Here is a 14199-nt window from a genome sequence, read left to right as displayed (position 1 = left end):
ACTCATCTATATGGAGCAGCACTGCCTTTAGATAGATGATGCCGCCAGGCTAGAGTGGAGATCAATGGTCCGATTCAGTAAATGTCAGCTCCATAGGTTTAAAACAGAAGGGAACGTCCAAATTCTTGGATCGAAAAAGCAAAAGGTTATGTTGAAATTGGTCTCTGAAGGTACCTTAAGCTAACTAGGCCTTTATTGCTTAGCACCCACTGTAATCCTCTCTCTGTTTGTTGGAGGAAATGTCTCAGAATGGTAGAGAAATGTATCAATAATAATCTTTTTTAAAAAATTGAATCCCATAAATGACTTGACTAGCTGCAGACACCGTTTGCCAGCTCAATGGCTGAAAACAAAGGAAGCAAAAGAAATAATAATAAGACTGAGTTTACACCCCAACCCGCTTCCCTGATATCGGAAGGCAGGTGTGTTACATGATAGCGAATGCACCATCTCCAACAGGCAAAGAACAGGAAGGAATGTGTAATTGAGGTCACCACAAGACAGAGGCAGCATGTTATTGCTGCTTCTCTATATGGGCCTTCAAATGGTAGAGATAATGTCATCGAAATGCACAATGGCGCTTTCAGCGGCATGGCAGTGATAAAACCAGGAGACACAAGTGAAAATATAATAAATAAATCGGGCAGACTGTTTATTTCCCTGGAGAAAGATGGTGATTAAGGTGTCTGCCTTCTGCCTTAGCAATAAAAATGTGAGCAATTTTCCTCCCTTGAAGAGTTGTTCCTGGCTTTGCCTGTTTGACACAGTCTTCGTTTACAGCCATGACACTCATCCTTTTCATCTGTTTGCTCTAGTAGAAGAACTGAAATAATTTTAGAGGTGAAAGGAAGGTGGAAGGACACATTGCATACCACAAAGGATTTTTAGGCTACCTGCAATCCTATATACCAGAGGTCAGCAACCTTTTTTCAGCTGTGGGCTGGTCCACCATCCCTCAAACCATGTGGTGGGCCAGACCATATTTTTGGGGGGAAATGAACAAATTCCTGTGTCCCACAAATAACCCAGAGATGCATTTTAAATAAAAGGACACATTCTACTCATGTAGAAACACCAGGCAGGCCCCACAAATAACCCAGAGATGCATTTTAAATAAAAGGACACATTCTACTCGTGTAAAAACACGCTGATTCCCGGACCGTCCGCGGGCCAGATTTAGAAGGCAATTGGGCTGGATCTGGCCCCCGGGCCTTAGGTTGCCTACTCCTGCTATATACAGACACTAGGGAGATAGCCCCATTTAACACACTGAGACTTGAATCTTAGTAAACATATCAGATTGTGCTCTTAAATTCCATGCAGCACAAGTTGATGCAGGCTTACACAGAAGTAAGTGCCACTATGTACAGAGGCTTTGCACGTGTGCACACAAGATACACAACAGATGACATTCTTGTGGAGAACCAGATGGTGGTCTGTGTCTGCCCCAAAAAACCCAGAGCAAATGCCCATCTGGTCCAGTAGCAAACCAGATTAGATTGTCACTAACTTCAGAATGCCTTATGGGGTTCATAAATGAATGAATGAATTAATGAATGAATGAATGAAATAATAGCCCATTCCTGTTGCTTGCCCTCTTAGCAGGTGCAATTCAGTGGTAGGATGCCTCTGAACCTGGAGGTTTTATAGAGTCTTCATAGCCAGAGACAGATTTATTCTCCATGTCTCTGGGCATTATCCCCTTCCTAGCCCTCCAACCTGGTCCTCCTCGTCACAACTTGTGCCTGCGAATTCCACAAATAGTTACAGGAAGAAACCCTTTCCATGGTCTGTGCTAAATCTTCCCCATCAGTGATACTGAATGACACAGAATTCTAGTATTAAATGAACAAAACTCCCCCTCTGTCCTCTTGGCTGCCTCTTCCTTGATCTTTTCCCAGCTGTTAAGATGTGCTACAATTCAATTAAGTGCAGAGGTGAAACATGCAATTGTACAGCTATGTCTGTCTGTGCAAATAAAAAGCTTGAAATATATTGTGTCACCTACATTTCTGTTCTGGCTGCTGTTCTACAATGATTCCCTATCCTTTCTAGACCCCCCCCCCCACCTCCCCATAACAAGAACATTTCTGGTATTTCTGGCTAGAGGCCTCTGCCACACTTACCCCCATTCAAGGCCAGCCCAGACACTGAGGTCCAGCTCTGAGGGCCTTCTGGTGGTTCCCTCACTGTGACTGCAGAACAAAGGCCTGGAAGGGATCTAGATCAACCTTTGTTCCAGGAAAGATGCCATTTGGTGGCTCTAGGTATGTTTGTCCATAATTCTACCCAACCAAGTACATATGTACCTGCAAGTGCATCCAAAGAAGTGGACTTATGTATGCCATAATAAATTTGCTAGGTACTACAAAAGACTGCCGTGAAAATGCCTCTCCTTTTCCCCCAGCCACTAAATCATAAAGCCCAGAAAGAAAATCAACACCTCTTCAAAGTACTGCTATGTTTTATTTATTTAAATAAATTGTAATTTATTACTCTTATCATCAATGGGAGTGAATTATCTCGCACAAGCCCCTCGATTTTTTCCAGATCCTTTAATTCTGAACGAAGCATGAGTCAAAGAGAAAGGAAAAGTCAAAAGGATAAAGAATGCTAATAGGCATGTTCAAACAGTCAAGGAAAGACATAGGTATTATATCGATAATTATTACTACTATTGTTGGCATCCGTCTGATCGATTTATGAAATAAGCCGCATTAGATAGGGAGTATCCAAACTACAAGTTAGAAATGCTAATCATATTCACAGATACCATAGGGCAGGAAATTTTGGCTTCCTTATGAAAGGCAGTTCTGCTCCTCTGCCTGAACACACACAAACCAAAATCTGAAGATCACACATTTTTCCTGAGCATGCTTGTTGACTTACCTATATGTGGGTGGGTGGGGTGAGGGGAATTCTAAAATGTTTTTGCTTAGCTTGCTTAACCAAATGAAGCTTGGTTTACTTGCTTGCAGCTGAAGACAAATTAGGCTGATTATATTGGAAAGGGCACACAGTATATCTAAGAATTAAAAGCATGACTGGGTATTTAGGATAAAGGAAATGAATAGCCCACATTATCCTCAGACTTTGTACAATTAAGTGCCCCAAGGCTTTATGCTATTAATTTTAAAGGGAAATGTCCAAATATTTTTAGCACTGGTCACAAAACACTTTTCATTTCCAGCCTTGGGCTGGCTTATGTACATATTGTGTACATGCAAAATTATTCACATGAGGATGGGGGAATGTTATATAGTTCTGTGACTTGCCGCCTTGCTTTTATGTGAACAAATGGTCCATTTTTATTAACAGATGTTTCTTTTGTGCGCACATCACACATTCCCCAGTTCATTTTCTTTCCTTTGAGATATTGTCTGGTATGCACATTTTTATATGCTAATATTAAACACGTGGTATTTGCCAGAGCAATTGGTATATAAAACAGGAAAGCACCACAGCTTCAAAAGTCTTTTGAAAAGGTTGAGATTAGTGCAATGAGTCCGTGCTAGCCTGAAACTGCCTATTATAAACATATATAAATACTAAACTATAAAAGCTTGAGATCTCTACATGGTTAGAGTATAGTACTGAGAAAGCTAGTGCATATTTGCACTTGAGAGGGTAGCACACATACATACATCTGCCACAGGATTCTTGTGGTGGGGTGCTGGTGATGTGAAAAACCTCAAAGGACTTGACTGATACTGAAACTGATGCAACAATAAAGCCTTACTCTGCTTTGACCACTTCTCTACATTTTTCTGGGTTCCTAAAGAATGTTACAATCTGCACACTGCGACAGAAGATCAAACACAGGATAACAATTTGGCATGCATAACAATTCATTTTTTGCTCTACTTTGGGGGAAGGGAGATATTATTGCCATATTATGCACCTATTTTAATTAACGGGCATATTTTCTCCATGATGTATTCAAATAGCATAAAATGATTAATATCCTGAAAGACAAGATAAAGCAATCATGCTAATTACAAAAGCAGTATAATGCAGTGGATAGAGTGTAGTGTTTGCATATTCAAGGGCCATGTTCAAATCCCCACCCAAGCCACAAATCACATGATAGCCTCTGCTCAGCCCGTCTCACAAGGTTATTTGAAAGGTATGTTAGTCAAACACGACTCATGGCGCACTCTCCAAAAGTGCTACAGGGATGATTAAAAAAAATACTGTACTCAACGACAAAATTCAGACTTGTGACATAAATTCCAAGTGAATAAAATTAAGTGCATACACATATTAATGTTTGCAAACTGTGTTACAGATGTTTAAAAGCAATATAAATGCAGTCAGATCAGAATTAAGCGATTCAACATCTTGCTCCATACTTTGGTCATATTTTGTCTACTTTAGTGCTTCAATATTTTATTACGTTTATAATAGTTTTGCATAATTTCATAAATCTTCACCCAAAATTTCAGAGACAACAGTGGACAACAATTTATGTTGACACACTACATAAGCTGCTTGCCACGTTAAAGCTATTAGCAATAAAATTCAGTTGTAAAGAGTATTCTTACTAACCCCTTTGTGCTCCTGTCGGGGATTTTTTAAAATGAGAAACATTTTCATAATAGCATAGATATTACTCTGTATTAAGGGTCTTTATTTTATATTGCAGAAAATTATTAACCAGACGCCACATGTTTTATCTATGTAGGCAGTACATTAAGATAATTTGCAGAAAGCTAACAATTCCTAAAAGAAAGTAGCACACACCACCTGGAGCAATATAACCCCCCCCCCACTCTTTTTTAAAAGAAATGTTGGATTCGTTGGAAACCTGTAGCTTGTCTTACAGTAAAAAGCCAGGGAAAGTGATTCAAACCTTTGTCTGCACTGCAGGTTCATAATTAAGCAATGCAGACACAGCACCTTACAGCTAAACAAGAGCTGCAGTCTTTTGTTCACAAAACTAGATACCCTGTAACTGCTAAAGATGAGCTGAGCCTGTAACCAAAGAAAATGTATTGGCTGGGAGTCAGAACTACAGCTCTTGCCAGCATTATATCACAAATCCTGATTTAACACTAGCATAACAATGCACATTATTCTGACCTCACAGATAGACTGGTACAAGTGATTTGGCCAGGAGAACAATAAAATCACCAGCCTCACCTTTTTATCAATCCATATTACAGCTGGCCACCTACAAACACTGGGCCCCAAGATTTTATCAGCTCACTCATGGTGTGAGCATTTCTTCCATCCCAACCTTAGCAGCATCAGGGCAGCGTTCCTAGAAAGCAGTCATAAATGTGATCAACAGCTTGTGCTTTTGTAACATACTGTTACAAAAGTCGTGTGTCTGCCCCTCTCTCTGCCGAACGATAGCAAGAGACTATGGGGTCCCAGGCATCCCCACAGGGTTTGTATTCCTTTGCAGAATGGAAGACACGGCAGAGACTGTTGTGGCTTTAAGAATTATGGTTTATTCACCTATTTACACCATGGAGGGAGTCCAGGTCTTACAGCATGGTCCTTTCAGTACCAAAGTAACACAAGCTATAATTACTAGAATGTCAGTGTGTCTGAAGGACTGGACAGAAGTTGTCTGCAGCTGAGAAGGTCCCCATGAACTAGACAGCACCCTCAAGAGACTTGGGGGCATAATTCAGAGGATACCATGGCTAAATTCTGTAGTATCATCTCTACTTCAGCAATCTAATCTCATATGCACTGCAGGTTTGAGACAAAGGCACTCTGCCCATACTTTTCTGTCCTGGGCATGTAGAAGACTACCAGAAGCATACTTCACTTTCTGGAAGCAACACCAAAATGCATCCTCCTTTAGGTTTATAGTGGTACTAGATGCCTAGCATATATAAACCCAAACAGTTCTACCAGGTGTTGGAGAGGGTGTCCTACTAAAGGGACATATTGAGACATGTGGTGAGAGTGTCCAAAAACAAAAGTTCTGGGGAAATGTTTTCATAGAGATGTCTTTGATTGCGAGGCAGACAGTATCCATGACCCCAGGGCTGGCTCTGCTTAAACTGTATAGTCGGGATATGCCACAAATTGGAAACAAAGAACTCATAACACATCTGTTAACCAGGGCAAGAATGACCATTGCCAGGACATGGAAATCATTGCAATTATTGACCATGGACCTGTGGTATAGTGCAGTCTGGCAGGTAGCATTACTGGGGAAACTGACGTAGAAATGTAAGATAGCAAGAGGCCTGGGGAATATGATTAACTTTTATCCAGTCAGGGGCGATTTTATAGATTATACAAACAATGAGGCATATGGTAGAACAGTTCCTATGGTCTACATCTACAGCACAGTTTGACGTGCATCAAGTAAACATTTTAATTTTAATTTTTTCTCCTTCCCTCCTGCCTTTGTATAAACCCTGCAGACCAGCACTGCTGCTGATACAATATATCTTTTTAGTTGTGGACAATAGTCTAAGCAATAGAGGTTATTATGTATCATTTTGTGTTTGTTAAGATTGTCAAAGTGTATATGCTAAAATCATCAGTTTTGTGGAGTATTCAGAGATGCTTCTCTGATTGTATGTAGTTGTTTTATCTTTGCTTTAAATATGTATTTTTAATGCATACTTCTTGAGGCTTCAGCCATTTAAAAGTTTTGCCAAATACTCTCCACATGGTTTAGACTAAGCATTATTATCCACATAATGGCATATATGCAGAAAGCATATGACCCAAAAGTTACTGTCTCTTATCTCTAAGAGTTTTGTTTTATCTTAGCAGAGCAAACAATGCCGCGTAAATCAGGAAGATCTTTTTCCATTGACTGGACTCCAGCCAGTTAGTGACTTGTCAGTCAAACGCAGGAAGCTTGTGGGAGACAGAAAGATGGATTACATATGCAGAGAGTTCTGAGCACCTCCACAGGGAGCCTTTCCAGTCACAGCAAGGTTCCAAATGCGTTTTTATGCTCACCATGCTAATGCCTTCAGAAAGATTCCATGTTCCACTGAAGGCTGCATTTACCTTGATTCCAGAAATAGCATCCATATCTTCAGGAGGAAAGGACATTTAAAACTGAGACCAACATTTCAAAATTGGACATGAAGCATGTTTCACAGCAGTAAATTCCTGCAGTAATATCAAGACAAATCAGGATTTACCTCGTCAGGGAATTGGAATGGTTTTTAAAATTACCAAAATATGTACCCTATCATTTATGGATGATACTTTTCCCTTTCAAATCCTACAAAGAGCAGCAAGCTCCCTATCTCATGGATCTGTCCTGATTACAGGAGAAGAGGGCAGGCATGGCCTTTCCTAACACTAGTGGATCCGTTCATTCCAATCAAAGAAGCAAGTACAGTGGTACCTTGGGTTACAGATGCTTCAGGTTACATACGCTTCAGGTTACAGACTCCGCTAACCCAGAAATAGTACCTCAGGTTAAGAACTTTGCTTCAGGATGAGAACAGAAATCGTGCAGCAGCAGCAGGAGGCCCCATTAGCTAAAGTGGTACCTCAGGTTAAGAACAGTTTCAGGTTAAGAACGGACCTCCGGAATGAATTAAGTTCATAACCGGAAGTACCACTGTATTCCTTACCAGGGAAGAGGTAAAGAGCACCAGTTTTGTATGTCATCCAGTTCTCACCTGACAGCAGGGAGGGACTCTTATGCCAGTCCGACAAGTTTATGCTCATACAGTGATTAGACTACAAGCCTTCAAATAGATGCATTTTGGGCAATAAGTAGACAAAGCATACTTAAATATACTTAATGTTCAAATACATTTGGTCTTAACTATTAAAAGAACAAACAAATAAACAAACAAACAAAAAACCTATTACGCCACATCAAGACAAGAGTAACAATTACCCGGGATCTTAAAATCACGATATACAACTTGTTATCTGGGTAGAAAAGAGTGTAATTTATTTTAAATAACATCACAACCAAACAGCATGTACTATTTTTTAGGGAAAATTAAAATACAGGAGGTTCACTCTAACCTATATTTATACTACTGCACAAAGCCACACATGAATAGCTGTGCAGAGATGGAAAAGCTTGAGTGTGAAGTGAATAAATTGAAACTAAATTTAGCTTCTCTGCAACAAAAGTTTCAAAATTCCTGCTGTGTACTCATGAAGTTTAAAAGACACAAGCTCTTTGAAACTCCTTGTGGTTTAATCTATTCACTGAGTAATCAGTAATAGTTTAATGTATTCAAACTCTCCCTGTGTAAATGGATTTTAAAAGAAAATTAATCACAACCAGAATAAATCTACATTTCAACATACTATATATTTCCCTACTATATATATACATACTATATATACTTGCTACTATATGTACATACCACATAGTTCCCCATTTAAACCTAAAGTGGCTGCAAACCACTGTTGTATCGTTATTTTAGGAAAATTGATATTTTCTCAAAATTTTATAGTAAATGACACTGAAAATTTTATTGACAGGCAGTCCATAAATACCTAGAATATTTTGTAAAAATCCTCAATTCATTAAAATTTAAATGACAAGGAACTCCTTTCTTTACCATAAAAACAAACAGTAAGGAGAACTAATGCTAATTTCCTGCTATAATTTTAATCTGAAAACCTAGTATTTATATGGAGAGAGAGAGGGAGAGAGAGAGACAGAGAGTCTTATTAGAGTGTCTAAAGCAGGTGCTTCCTGCTGAAAGAGGGAGAGATAAAGAAAATAAATCTAATTTTCAAAGTTTATAACCTAGGGGTGATATTCTGTCACTTCGGTTGCCATCTGCACTAAAACTTAGTTGAATTAGAACTGTACTGCATTTAATACTACAGAGTGTGTGTCCAAGTGTTTGCATTCTTGCACAAATGAAATGTGTTAATGGCAGCCTTCCGGCAAAGCAAATGCTTAGTCTGTGCCCTTCAAAGGGTTTGTGAGTGATCCTTACCCTGCTGTCTTCATCCTTAATTGGCCTCCACTGTGGGGAGCAATTAAAAATAAATGGTAGCTTGCTGAGCCGCTGGGAGGGATGTTCTGCAGTTCTGATCATGAGCAGCCCTTCATAGGTCCAGCATCAACGCCTGAGATGGGCAAAGAGAGAAATAAAATTAAACTGAACAACTGCGTAAATACATTTGGTGGAAAAAGCTACCACTCACATCAGGGTAGTTGTTTAAAAGCTGAAATTAGATTGACTTTAAAAGCGATGTACAGAATATTTGCCTAATGAACTGAAACTAAGCCTACGGATATGTAACTGAAGCAACTGCATGCAGTATTCTGTAAAGCATGGTGCTTACTGATTGTGCTAAATAAACAGAATGATGAAAGCGCTAGAGATGTGTTATATGGAAATTAATGGTTATTTAAATATGATGTATCAAGGCATGACTCCTCTTGCCTAAGTATCAAATAGCTAACATACTGTGGTAGTTAACAGCATGGGCCTAAAACCCAGAGTTCTCCCTACCCCAACAATTCAGATTTCAAGCTCATCACTTAACTTTAAGGGATGGCTTTAAAAGAAGCCACCCTCATCACTCCCCATATCTGTAATATGGGGATAATTCTGACGCACATTAGAGGATCTCATAAGAACTGAAATAACAAATAAAATGACTGAAGATTTAGTCTTTATATCATGTTTTCCCCTTTCATATTCCCTTTTGTCTGAAGTGGCTAAACAAGACTGAGCACTTTCAGAAGGGCTGTGTTTTATGCCACTTTTTCCGTCATTCTATTGTTATGTCATCAGGAATTGACCAGGTACAGAAGGAAATGAGAATAGGGCAAGATAGAGTCCCTTCCCATTCTTCTTTGGCTTGGCATCTATGGAAGAATTGTCTATAATATGTATCACATATGAGTCTTTTTTTAAAAAAGCCCTGCCATCCTCTGATGTTCATCTCAAATTATGCAACATTTCTAAGCATCATTCCAATTACAGGTGCAAGCAACAGCAGGAGTGCAGAATTATCCAGCGATTATCCCATAAAACCTTTGTTCAAATAAAAATGTTTAAATACTCCTAAGAGATGGCATGGTGAGACCTCATGGGGTTTCTTTCAGAAACGAGCTCAAAGCTAAAACACCATGGAGAAATCCTTGTTCTGTACCTTTCCAGATTCCACTTCCCATGTTGACAGAAATCAGAGTAAGGCATCAACCTCTAACCTGAAGGAAAGGGGTAGTAGTGTCATAAGGCTGAATATGCTTTTAGGGTATTACAGAGTAAGCATAGGAGCTAGGCAGTTTTGGAATCAATGAATCCCATACAAAGCAGATACCTGTGTAGGTGAAACTATAACCTGATTAATGCAAAGCATTAATGCAAAGCATTATAAGCCTAAACTATAGAAGCATAAGTGATTGGCAGTTGACCTCTGGAGACAGGCTTTGCTCTTTAAGGTACTGTACCTTATTTTTTCCAAAAGCTCATTCTCATTTCCTGAAAATTCTGCATAAATTAACACACTGCGCAAATTCATTAAGTAAACTCCTACATGGCACACCAGAGCAGCACCATCTAGTGGCAGATTTCGAGAAACCAAAGGGATTCTCTGGAGTTTAAACCAGGGTTTCTCAAACTTGAGTCTCCAGCTGTTGTTCTGGGGGGGGGGTTGGACTACAATTCCCATCATCCCTCACCACCGGCCCTGCTAGCTGGCGACGATGGGAGTCGTAGTTCAAAAACAGCTGGAGAACCAAGTTCGGAAAACTGGTCTGAACCCAAAAAAAAAAAAAGGGGGGGAGGGAAGAAGCCCCTCGAAGCGATGGTGAACAAGAAGAGAATAACATGGCGAGGTGTGTGTTTGAAGTGTGCGTGCAGATTTCCCCCATTCGCACGTTATCCCCACGAGACCCTTTAACACGTGTCTTCTGACCACACTTGAGAGTTATAAAGTAAGGAAGCGACTCCCCACACCTTTCCCTTCCCGTTGAAACTCTTCATGGAGAGGCGGGAGGGCAGGGCGCCTTGACCGACGCCCGCGCTTCCTCGCGGCGCCATTTTGTGACCCTGCGAAGGAAGGGACCGGCTGGTTGCGTCGTTGTCGTTTTTTATTTTATTGCTTTTCTCCCTTTGCTTAATATATTGTTAGCGGGAAGTAGAGGAGGAGGCAAAGGAGGGTGGGAAGGGGAGGGGAAAAGCTTCGTCCGCTTCCCTCAAAGCTTCCCCGTAAGGTGCAAGGTGACCGCAGTGGGTGCGCCTGAGGGCGAGCGGCCGAGCGACGCGCTCTAGTCCTTCCCTCGTTCCCTTCAGCGGCACGCGACGCCTCACTCTCGCGCTCGCGAGGGAAAGCCGTGCGCCTCCAACCCTCCCTGCGCGGCCTTTTTTTAAAAATCCCGTCCCCTCCCGAGGCGGATCCGCGGAGCCACCGCCCCTCAGGCCGCGCGTCTTTCGCCGCCTTGAGTTCTCCCGCTCCACGCAGTCGCCTCTTAGAGCGTGTGAGTGTGTGGGCGGGAAGGTGGGGAAAAAGGCGGGAAAGGAGGGCGGTGGCGGCGGGCCGGAGTCCGAAGGCTTGCGGTCGGGCCTACAAAAGAGCGTGAGGGGGGTGGGGTGGGGTGTGTGGCATGCACGCACTGAGGGGAGGGAAAACGGGATTTCTGAGGGGGGCGACGGGAAGAAGTGGCTTGGGGCTCGCGGTGCTGGTGTGTGGGGCGGGAGGGGAGGTCATTCAGAAGTGCGTCTTCCCCGGTTCTCTTACTAGTTCAGTGGCGGTTGTTTAGACTCGGGACCGCGCAATTTCCGCAGGTCTGCAAAGCGCGGGCTTCTTTCTCGCTTTCCTACTGCAGGGGCTGCAGGCCTTAAATTACCTCAAAAGAAAGAGATAGGCAGCTAAGGTTAAATCAGTTGCTATCTTTACACACAATATATTATACACATCTTTGCTTTCGCGGCCTGAGGAAGACAAGTTCCTGTGGCAGGGCCCTTCCATCTTTTTTTAATTAAATTTGACCGTCCTTTGGAAGCGTGTGGGTTTTTTTGGAAAAAATATTGTAATTTTATGTCTCTCTAGATTTGGCAAGTAGGTGAGCATAAGCTTCAAGTGAATCTAAGATTTTTTTTTTAAAAAAAGAGGAGAGTTGTAGATGATAAAGCATATGCCTGTCTCTAGAAAAATAAAACTTTTTTTTAATAATAAAAAAAAGCACTTTGTTCCATTAGTCCATGATGGTACGAAAAGTGCAAAAGAGTAAAGAGCAGCCGGTTTGCTTGTTGCCAGAAATAGGGATGGAAGCTGAAAGGGTGCAACCATCCAGCAGTCTAGATCGCTCTCAGAAAGATGAGAGCAGCTGCAAGGAAAAGTCATTTTCTTTGTCGGCTAGTAACTTAAGCAACCCGATTGTTCTTGGTTCTGAAGTACAGTTAAGGGAGAAGCAGCAGCAGAGCAAGGAATTTGTCTCTAAAAGAAGGAAGGGGCAAAGAACTAGGGAAAGGAATGCAATCGGAGCAGACTGTAATTATGATGTGGGCATAAAATTGAAAGGGGAAATGGCTTTGGTGGAGAGACGTAATTCAAAGAAGGCTGTCCGGAGTATGGCGGATCAGCCGAATGATTCTTCTTCTAGAGTTTGTTTGCAAACTAAATTGGCATCATGGGTTAGAAAGAAAAGAGAGAGATCCTTGCTGGGAATGGAATCTCATGACAAAGATACGACACCGGAGGAAAATAGTCTGAGTTCCTTGTTAGAACCTGAACGAAAAATCCAAAGTTGCATGAAGAATGCAAGGAGCTTGAGGAAAAAGCACAGCTGTTCCTTACTAAAACCAGCTCTTTGCTTAATGGGAAAGGATAGGAGTTCTGTAACAGGGCTAGAATCTCAGGAAGTAACTAGGGAACTGCAGAAAAGCGAAAGCTGTTCTGAACTGGGACCACACCAGAAAACATGGAACATGAGGAAGAAGACTAAATTGGTTTGGCAAGAGCAAAAAGCTTTTAGGAACCCGGAGAAAAGTCAAAGAACAAATAGGGGGTGCTTGTCTTTTAAGTTAAAGCCTGATATACAGAGCTTAAGCCCGAGAACTTTGGGAGAAAGAGGGGAGAATTCTTCTGTTACAGAGAATCTAGCAAAATTACATGTAGGTGCAGAAGTTCTAAAACAAAATAGCAAATGCCTATTGAAGTGTGTGGCAAATCTAGAAGAGAATGGAACGTATAGGAACACTGCAGAAAAAAGAAAGCATAAAATGGTAACCCGAGCGTCTTTGAAATCAGTGGTGTGTGAAAATGATAGTAAGAACCTGAGCTGGACACCAGAGAAGTCTGTTTCAGAGGTTCCTGGGTGTAGACAAGTGATCTTTGAGGAGAAAATGATGGATTGTGGACCCACAGAGGATCTACTGATTACCAGAGTACATGGTAGTATTAAGAAACAGAGAGATGGAAAGGATGAAATTGTGACTTCAACTGAACTTAAAAAAAAGACCAGAACATCTAGTAAGGATGCTTATTCCCTCTTTCTCTTTGTATGTTATGTTTTTCACCATAACTTCCCCTCCAGCCTTTATTTTCTTACAGCCTGAAAATCTAAATTCATTTCCAAATTTAATATAAAAACTAAATCACAGGTCTTTATATTTACACTTGGATACTGTTAACTAGGAAATATTTAAGCTAGAAACCATTGTACAGTAATTTTATTGGGACACTTCACAAAGCAAGCTTCTTGCTGGAGGAGACAAGAGGCTGAAATTCCATCCCTGACTAAGGAGCACTCTTTCTGTTTACAATTTGTATGAAGCCATTAAATTGCTCCTTTTGATTCATATTTAGATTCACTTTTGACTAATGAAATGTAAGGCACCACAGTTTTAGCCTATACAGTGGTACCTCGAGTTACAGACACTTCAGGTTACAGACTCCGCTAACCCAGAAATAGTACCTCGGGTTAAGAACTTTGCTTCAGGATGAGAACAGAAATTGTGTGGCGACAGCGGGAGGCCCCATTAGCTAAAGTGGTACCTCAGGTTAACAGTTTCAGGTTAAGAACAGACCTCCAGAATGAATTAAGTTCTTAACCCGAGGTACCAGTGTACTTAAACTTAAGCTATGGGAAAAACTTAATATGCTTGTTAACAGACGCTAACGAGGGATATCACCAAAAGTGGCAAAGTTTGAATTTACAATTTTCCTTCTTTTGGTATGTTGCCTATATTATGTGTGTGTGTGTGTGTGTGTGTATGTATGTATGTATGTATGCATATATGTGCACATTCTACTTTGTGTAATTTTCTT

General features: G+C 41.0%; 1 protein-coding gene and 1 long non-coding RNA gene across 3 annotated transcripts in view; one reads left to right on the top strand and one right to left on the bottom strand.

Moving 5' to 3' along the window:
• Positions 1-626: 626 nt before the first annotated feature.
• LOC308459544 lies at positions 627-11510 on the bottom strand. 2 transcript variants are annotated; one of them, XR_013978107.1, is made up of 5 exons: positions 10887-11510; positions 10078-10135; positions 8910-9042; positions 2530-7095; positions 627-823 (listed from the first exon to the last, which is right to left on the bottom strand). It is a non-coding gene; the product is annotated as an uncharacterized lncRNA (long non-coding RNA). The 2 variants fall into 2 exon arrangements; XR_013978108.1 differs by lacking the exon at positions 10078-10135.
• Positions 11511-11609: 99 nt separating this feature from the next.
• Positions 11610-14199, top strand: part of TOPAZ1 (testis and ovary specific TOPAZ 1) — a 40415-nt gene continuing 37825 nt past the window's right edge. The window contains exon 1 of the mRNA XM_080974532.1: positions 11610-13401. Coding sequence (XP_080830658.1) covers positions 12132-13401 — 1270 coding nt within the window. The 5' untranslated portion in view covers positions 11610-12131. The remainder of the gene's footprint in view (positions 13402-14199) is intronic.

The sequence above is a fragment of the Podarcis pityusensis genome (genome assembly GCF_964106645.2).
Source record: "Podarcis pityusensis genome assembly, chromosome: 12".
Lineage (NCBI taxonomy): Eukaryota > Metazoa > Chordata > Lepidosauria > Squamata > Lacertidae > Podarcis > Podarcis pityusensis.
The sequence above is the reverse complement of the archived record's forward strand: the minus strand, read 5'-3'. Positions and strand labels throughout refer to the sequence as shown.